General features: G+C 31.6%; 1 protein-coding gene and 1 long non-coding RNA gene across 2 annotated transcripts; one reads left to right on the top strand and one right to left on the bottom strand.

The window, feature by feature from the left end:
- The first annotated feature begins 1636 nt into the window (after positions 1-1636).
- Positions 1637-2945, top strand: LOC145117108 (uncharacterized). Its single transcript, XR_013712489.1, has 3 exons — positions 1637-1835; positions 2300-2592; positions 2692-2945. It is a non-coding gene; the product is annotated as an uncharacterized LOC145117108 (long non-coding RNA).
- A 1044-nt stretch (positions 2946-3989) lies between these two features.
- Positions 3990-6228, bottom strand: LOC145117039 (Ubiquitin carboxyl-terminal hydrolase family protein). Its single transcript, XM_079053345.1, has 2 exons — positions 5954-6228; positions 3990-5408 (listed from the first exon to the last, which is right to left on the bottom strand). Exon 2 carries the CDS (start codon positions 5386-5388, stop codon positions 4120-4122), a length of 1269 nt encoding a protein of 422 aa, XP_078909471.1. The 5' UTR covers positions 5389-5408; positions 5954-6228; the 3' UTR covers positions 3990-4119.
- Between the last annotated feature and the right edge of the window lie 2194 nt (positions 6229-8422).

Here is an 8422-nt window from a genome sequence, read left to right on the forward strand (position 1 = left end):
GTATGTTTCGTTTCCTCTGCCCCATGCAAGCATAATCTTTTTCAATTTATCAATGTACATTATTTTTTATAGTATACTACAACACTTCTAGTTTTTTTTTTCTTGTTAACGTATTGTTCTGTGAAAATTCTATCCAATTATGACATTGTATTTTTGAATTTTTCTTACTATAACATTTATACGTTTGTAAATGGGTGAATCACAGACAATGGCAATGTACTTTACTATGGCTACAAACTCAGGCAATGTATTTTATTTTCAAACAAGAAACACCTTCCATCCCCCGCAACGCGGGAGGAAACTTTCTAGTTATTATGTAAAATATGAATTTATAACCATTACTATCATTTTAATTTTAATGTCACTATAAATATCGAACAACTAAACCCATATAATCATTACTATCGTTATAATTTAATGTTTGAAACATTTTGAGGGTTTAATCAAAATTATTATCATTATAGTTTTAAGGTTTGAAACCTTTTGAGGGTTTGATCAAAATTATATGAAATTAGATTATTGTTTATATCTTTTTATTTTTGCATAATTAGGCTATTAAAAAAATCTTGAATTTTAAAATAATATTAATAGTAATACACATAATAATATCTATTATAATTAATATATAAAGATAAGATTAGTAGTAAATATACATAATAATATCTATCTAGTATAATTAATATATATGGTAAATTATTATATTAATGAAACTATAATATAGAGTATAGACTTATGGGGGAGGTAAATGGTAATGCATGGTACATTGTATAATCATTCCCTAGTACTTTTATAACGACATCATGACATGGGCAATCAAAAGCAATGTAATATTGTCAAAATAAAAAACACATATAGACCTTTGTTCTTAAAAAAACTATCTTTGAAAACAACATTACTCTTTTTTTATCCATCTTTTTTCTCTCACACAATCAATCAATATTATTTTTCTTCTTTGTTGGGGTGCAAACTCAATCCCACATCGATGAAAAGATAAAGTAGATATTAGCATATAAGGCAATGGGTAATCATTTATATCACTAATTGGTTTTAGAAAATAGAACCTCATTGTTCTTCTATGTTGAACATGGTTGGGTTAGTAGGTGCAAGTGGTGCAATCCTAGTAATTTCCATTCCAATAGTCTTCCTGATGGCCCCTAGAGTAGCATGGTTGGGCTAGTAGTGAATCTAACATCTTTTTTATCCCTCTTGCTTCTCTTACACAATCACCGATTCTCCTCTTCTTTAAGCTAAAAATGAGTCTTTTGTTCCCCGTGAATTTTATGAAGGGACGTAAAAGTTATGTGTTAGTTAATTACTTTTGGTTATAATGTTTTTTTTGTTATTAGATCAAGTGGAGGGCAGATAGTAAAAGTTGGAGCTCCTGGAGAAATCAAATGCTATCCCTAGATGATTTAGGGGCCGTTTGATTTCTCTCTGACCCAATCCGGTCATAACTTTTATCCAACTCGGTCCAAGTCAGGTCGTTGGATACCAAGGTCTTTGCTCTTACTCGGTCGGTAGAAGGCTATGGTCTTACTCGGTCAGTAGAAGGCTAATAAATGGTTGACCAGGTCCTCCAAAAATATAGTATAACGGACCGAGACATAACTCTTATTTTCCTTCTTTTGCCCTTCTGTTTCCGCCTCTTCCGCCTTTCTAACAAGCTTATCCTTCACCTCTCCTCATCAATTTTCATGTATTCCTCTCGTTGCGTCTATTCCTCTCGTTGCATCTTCTTCGCTGGTACGCACCTTCTCTTTCTTCCTTCTCCAATCACCAAACGCCAACACTTTCCACCCTCCTTCCCCTACCCCTCCATCACTCCCCTCCCCTCGGTAAGTTTTCTTTCTCGATTTTCTGAAATTTGTGCTTGAAGTCAATTTTCTTAATGCTTGAAATCGTGAATGGTTAGTGATTAATTCGATCATAAGTCATCATTTGAGTCAATGAATTTGGATTTGATCAAACGTGATTCAAATTCAACTGCTCTAGCAGTATTGATATCAAAACTAGGCTACATCCAAATGCAATTAGGGGATTTCATTTTTTCTGTTTTGATGAATCTGATTTTATGAAAACAGATTTGCTATAAATTTGTGTTTTGAAAGTGGTATCCTTTCCAATTTAGTATCAGGCTATACATGTAGACTGTAGAGAGAGAGAGAGAGAGAGAGAGAGAGAGAGAGAGTAACTTGTAAAGATTTATTTGTCTATAGTTGATTTATGTGTTCTAATATTATTAAATCCAAATCATTAAACTTATTGTATGTGTAAGATTAATAAAATCTTCTGAATACAGGTTCTTAAAAACTAGGAACTTTGATATTGAAAAATCAAAAGGTATGTGGGCTAACATGCTTCAATGAAGAAAAGCATTTGATATTGACAATATCTTTCAGATTTTGAGTTCAATAAACTGAAAGAAGTTCTAGAACACTATCCTCAAGGTTATTATGGTATAGATAAAGAAGGAAGGCCTATTTATATAGAGTAATTAGGAAAAGTTGATCCATATAAGGTTATGTTAGTTACAACATTGAAGAGATATGTAATAAATCATGTGCAAGGGTTTGAGAAGACTACTTTCATCAGGTTTCCTGCTTGTTCTTTAGCTGCACATAAACGTAATGATTTATGTGTTCTTTTTCTAAAATACATAATTGATTTTTGTGTGTTTCTTTGTTTTTGTAGTGAGATTGAAGATCAAATTCAAAGCCCCCTGCAACCAAGTTGTAAGGCTGATGGAACAACAACTGCATAGGCTTGAGATCAACTGTACAGGGGACTTGCTTTTCATAATTAATGGAATCCTTGTTTTTTGTGTCATTTGTTTCTTTGAATATGCTTTTCTATTATTACATTATAATTTTCAAAAACCCATTCTTTTTTATTGTTTGGTGAAGAATACTATGAACTATTTTGCTTTTATAAGTTTTATATTTGGTGGAGAGATTATAATCAAGTTTTGTTTGTTTGAACATGAGAGATTGAATGTTTTTATAAAAAAATGTAATGTTATAAATTAAATGGTAAATTATAAAGAAATTATTATCAAAAATATTGTTTGAGGGTAATATAGTCATTTTGCATTATCAGTCAGCTGCAAAATCAAACAACAAATTTGAGCCAGAAGTTAACTCAGTCAGAACCTCTAACTCAGCCGGCTTCTAACTCAGTCAACTCTCACCCAATTAGCAACTATCAAATGACCACTTTTTGATCTTTGTTTCTGCAATGTGTTTAATGATAATAGAAATTTTATTGTTGAATGGTGGTAGAAAAGGAATGTATGAAAATAGTTTTTGCCTTTAAATAAACGTGTCATTCAATAACCTCAAAAAACATGTACAATGAGCGGGAGAGGGATATAAATGCATGGCAATGAGCCAATGAGGGGGAGAGGGATATAAATGCATGGTGATGCCATCATATTTTCATTCATTTATGAAAACCACCGTATTTTTCATTCATTTTGGATCAATTTATGTTTCTTTCACACAATAACCTCAAATGAGTATATTGTTCCCTTATCATTTTTCTATGAAGGTGTGTAGCAACTATCTGCAACTAGTTAGATTGTTTCAGGTTTATATTGTTGTGTTGAGTATTAACGTAGTGTGAAGCTAGCCAAACCGCAACACGATTACGGCCCCTTGGGGCGGTGTTCACACGTGGGAAAGTCCACCACACTGGCTTTGAAGCGTAAGAACTCTTACGCCCTCCATACCATGCAATACCATGTAGTCGTAATAATTGTTTTCTCTAAATAATCTAAGATTTGAAATTTCATTAAACAAACTATATCATTTAGATATTTAATACTATTTATATGATACACGTTACTTAGTGAAATTTCAAATTAAAGAGTGGAAACTTTTTTGTAAGCTACTTAAAGTGCGGAATTTTGCACATGTTATTTAGTGAAACTTCAAACTAAGGAGTGGAACTTTTTTCTAAATAGTAAAAAGGACTTTGGCACCTCAAAAAACTAAACTAACACGAAGGTAAGTATTAACCACTACTCTACTGTAACAATTCAATTCAAATAAGATACCTTCACATACCTTTACATAGAAAATTTTATATATGAGCATTGACAACATATCTTCATATAGAAAATCATGGAGCCTTGTCTTCAAACAGAACTTTATAAAAACGTTTCCTTTCCTCAGGATCAAAGATGCCACCAAGATCACCATCTTCATCAGAAAGTTCATGAGCATCAACAGAGTCCTTCTTCTTCCCTACTTTTGTTTCTATCATATCCATTCCTTTCTTTCTCTTTTTTTCTAAATTCAACAAATGGTGTCTCCTATTATACTCATGAACTCCCTCTTGCATCAATTCCCCAAATTTATCCTTCACAACAACAAGTGGATCTTTGTGGATAAGTTCTGACCCTTTATACCCTTCTCTAAGCACAACCGTATAAATTTGATACTTATTTGAAACATAGAATATTCCCGGATGCTTTAAAAGCAAAACATTTAACTTCTCAGGTAAACACAACTCCCTCTTCAAATGACCTAACTTCATAATCGATGCTTTCTTCCATAATGTAAGTGACAAAAACTCATGAATCACACCAATTCTTCTCTTGTCCTTTTCCAACTCTCCATCATTCACATAAGGTGAAATGTAAGGAGAGGAATTGAATTCATTAAATCTTTCCCATGATTTCACCCAAGATAAAGGTAATGAACATTGGAATGACGGATTCCGACCATTTTCTTGAGCTGTTTTCTCAACAACGGAAACAGCCAGCTCTGGATTCCATTTCATGAGTTCGATTTCCATGGAAGTTTTTCTTCCACTATAATTGACTACACGAAACATATCAAGATGTTTGGGTATGATTCTTATTAGATAATCATCTGGTAACCCTAAATTTCTTTTGAACTCGTTTAACTTTGAGACATTGAGTCTATGATTACAAATCATCATTAACAACTTTGCTAATCTTTCAACGACTACAGATTCTTGCATATCTTTTATGGATTCTTCTTCTTGTACTAAAGAAAGCATCTTTTTAGTAAGTTGACAATGGTATTCATCGTTTTCAAAGTATACATCAAAGCAACAGGGGTATTTCTTAAGCCAATTCATGGCTTTCCCTTGAAGATCAAGAGTTTTGAACTTTTTTTGGAGGTAATTAACTGATGCTACATGATCTGGACATCGCAAGATTATGTTTTTAATCTGGTTGTTTATGATCCATCTATGGTTTCTTGTTAAGGCTGCTTCAAGATCTGGATCTTTTTTCATTGACCAAAGGGAGAATCTTTGGAGAAGATGAAGATTCCATAAAGGGAAACGCATCAAAGAAGTTGGGAATTTTTGTTTCTGCAGATAGATATTCATCACCATTTTCCCACTTTGTATCTTCATTGTTTTACAGAGACCTAACTCTGTTTATGATAATAAGTAAGATACATGTAACAATATTCAAGAATCAATGCAACAGAATTTCAGGAAACATTCAGGTATATAACAGTTTTATTTGTATGCCCTGATAATCATATCAATAAAATGCATGGAACCCTAGAAATAGCATAGTACGTCAAGTATTTCAATTTTGAAACCAATAGTGTTTGGTGATAACATTAATTGTCCCTAGAAATTTTAGATCTTTTATAAATTGTTTCTAATAAGTAATACTTTTTACGATACATGATTTGAATAATTGTTTCTAATACATGTTGGGTTTGATTTTGGGGCTTCTTGTATACTGATCGGGAGATTCATTTACAAGTTTTTGGATCCTGAGCGATTTTTTCAGTAGTATAATATGGAATGGAGAGAGTATTGTTTGATTTGGTTTTCGTATTATGATTCTGAAATCAGTAATTAACTTCTAATTGCTTGAAAAAAAATCTGAAACAGAAATCACTACCATCCGGAACAGAAATTAATCAGAAATCTGAAAAAAATTGAGAAGTCTGAAATAGCTTACCGGAGAGGCTGAGACCGGCATCGCCTTGACCTTGAAGAAGGAGGCCGGCCGGCAGCGGCTTGAGCTTGAAGAAAAAGGCCGCAGAGAGAGAGAGAGAGAGAGAGAGTCAGAACTCAGAAATAGTTACTGTATCGGCGTCCTGCGACAATGGCTTCATTTCGTCCGGCGATGACTCTCAAATGGTACCGGAGGAGGACGGACCGATGTCCGATGATTTCTTGATAGTTGAGAGTTGAGTCTTCGAAGGAAAGCGGCGCACCAGGATACTATGAAGATGATGATAAGAAATCAGAAACTAAAATAATTATAAATCAAATATGTTTTTGTTAAAAAACAAAATATCTCTTTCTTAATTTTTTAATATGATATTTATTTCTATAAACCTTTGAAATATCATATTTTGGACGTGTTTAGCAAAAGTAGTTGTTAGCTGGAAACGGGTAGCGGTTAGCGGATAGCTGGTAGCGGAAAGCTGTAGCTTTTATTTGTTATATGAATGTTTGCCAAAAGTAGTCGAAAACTTTTGAAATATATGAAATTACATAAAAGGACAATTTATTATTAAATAAATATATATATAAGTATATTTTTAAGGGTAATTATGAAAAATGATTTCAAAAGCTCAGTAGCGTTTTGTTAAACGCTACATGAAGTAGCTTTTAGAATTAGAACGTTTTGTTTAAACTAAAAACTAAACGCTCGTACTGTCAAACGAAGTTTTTTGTTTAAACTAGAGCGTTTTGTCAAAAGCTAAAAGCTAGAATCTCTCAAACGCTTCCAAAAGCTTCTTACCAAACACACCGTATAAAAAAAATTATAATATTTTTAATAGTTCATAATAATTTTTATATTTTATAATTATTATAATAGTTAAAAATTTTAACCATATTATCGTCTATAATAATAGCACATGTATTTCTAATTCATTGGAATGTCATTCTCCTAATCTATAATAATAGCATATGTATTTCTAATTCGTTGGAATGTCATTCTCCTAACAAACAAAACATTTCATCTTCAACCATTCCTATGGAATGCATAGATTGTTTAGTTTTTGTTTTTTTGAATATTTTCATAGAGGATATTTTAGATTATTATATATATATATATATATATATATATATATATATATATATATATATATATATAGGAGTGACATTTATGATATTTTGATGTTTCAGAATGACATATACGATATTTTAAAATTTTATGAAGGATAAATATGATATTTAGAAGTTAAGTTTGGCCGACATGATATTTTGATGTTTAATAAGTGTATATATGAAATTCTCTTATTTAATAAATAGGAAAAATTACTGAAATCGTTCTTTCGTAAACCTATGTGTTAGTTTTTTTTTTTTTTTTGCACTCGTACTTTGTGGTATGATTTTTTTTTGCGTTTGGTCCCTAACCAATCCAAAAACACTATTATACCCTTTTTTATTTGCATCTTTTACTATTATTTTGTTTATTTTTAAAATAAGATAAAAATAGAATGTCTCACCTCTTTCTCAATCCCTTTTTAAACATTCATCTCTATTTATGACTATCCCTAAAATCATATTGTACTTCACTTCACCATCAAAAGATATGAAGAAAGGGGACGAAGAGAAAGGGACATGGGAATGGTGGTGCCGATGGTAGTGGAGGAACGAGACGGACGAGGTGGAGAACATATAACAATATTTTTTGTTTGTTGGAGTTTTGTGTTCATCGGAGTTGTGGTGGTCGGCATTTCATGAAAGTTGTCATAGTAGTGGTCATTGGTGATTTATGTGAGAAGTCAAAGACGTGGGGGTGGGACCATGTTATTAAAAATTACATTAATTTATTTTATTTAACTAATAAATAGTTAATAAAAAATAAAAAATTCAAAAGGAAATTATAAATGGCAATATAGTCTTTTCATAACCGCAAGAGATAAAAACATAACTAAATTATACTACAGGAACGATCCGAATGCAAAAAAAAAAAAAAGGTAATGGACCAAACGCACAATTTTATCAAACTACATAAGACAATTTCAATAATTTGTTCAAATAAATATTACGGGTGGTTGGTATTTTGCGAGGAGAATGACCACCCATACTTAAAAAAAAAAAAAAAAAAAAGGTCCTGACCCCGCCTCCTACCAAATCCAAATTTCTTCCAAATTGAGTCTAATGAAACGGAGTTACATCATTTTTTTTTGTTTTGACACCTTTAGCTTGCACAGACTACATGGTCTTAAAAAACTAAATATATTATCCTCAAATGCAAGAATAAATCATTAAGCTACTATTTTGTACAATAAAATCATTAATAAAATCATTTTATGTTTTGATTTTATACATAAACTAATTATCTTCTCATTTATTCTCCATCTTTTCTCTTCGTAAACACCTTGCTAGAATTAAATTGGTTGTCAAAATTAAAGAATATTTTTGTAGAATAATGAATATGCCTTTTACATAGCAACAACTAGGGGTG

Source organism: Lactuca virosa, chromosome 5 (genome assembly GCF_052849685.1).
Source record: "Lactuca virosa cultivar CGN04683 chromosome 5, Lactuca_virosa_CGN04683_v6, whole genome shotgun sequence".
NCBI classification, from domain to species: Eukaryota; Viridiplantae; Streptophyta; class Magnoliopsida; order Asterales; family Asteraceae; genus Lactuca; species Lactuca virosa.

Excerpts from the sequence above, each read along its gene's own strand:
- LOC145117039 (XM_079053345.1), bottom strand. The coding sequence starts at position 5,388 with ATGAAGATACAAAGTGGGAAAATGGTGATGAATATCTATCTGCAGAAA.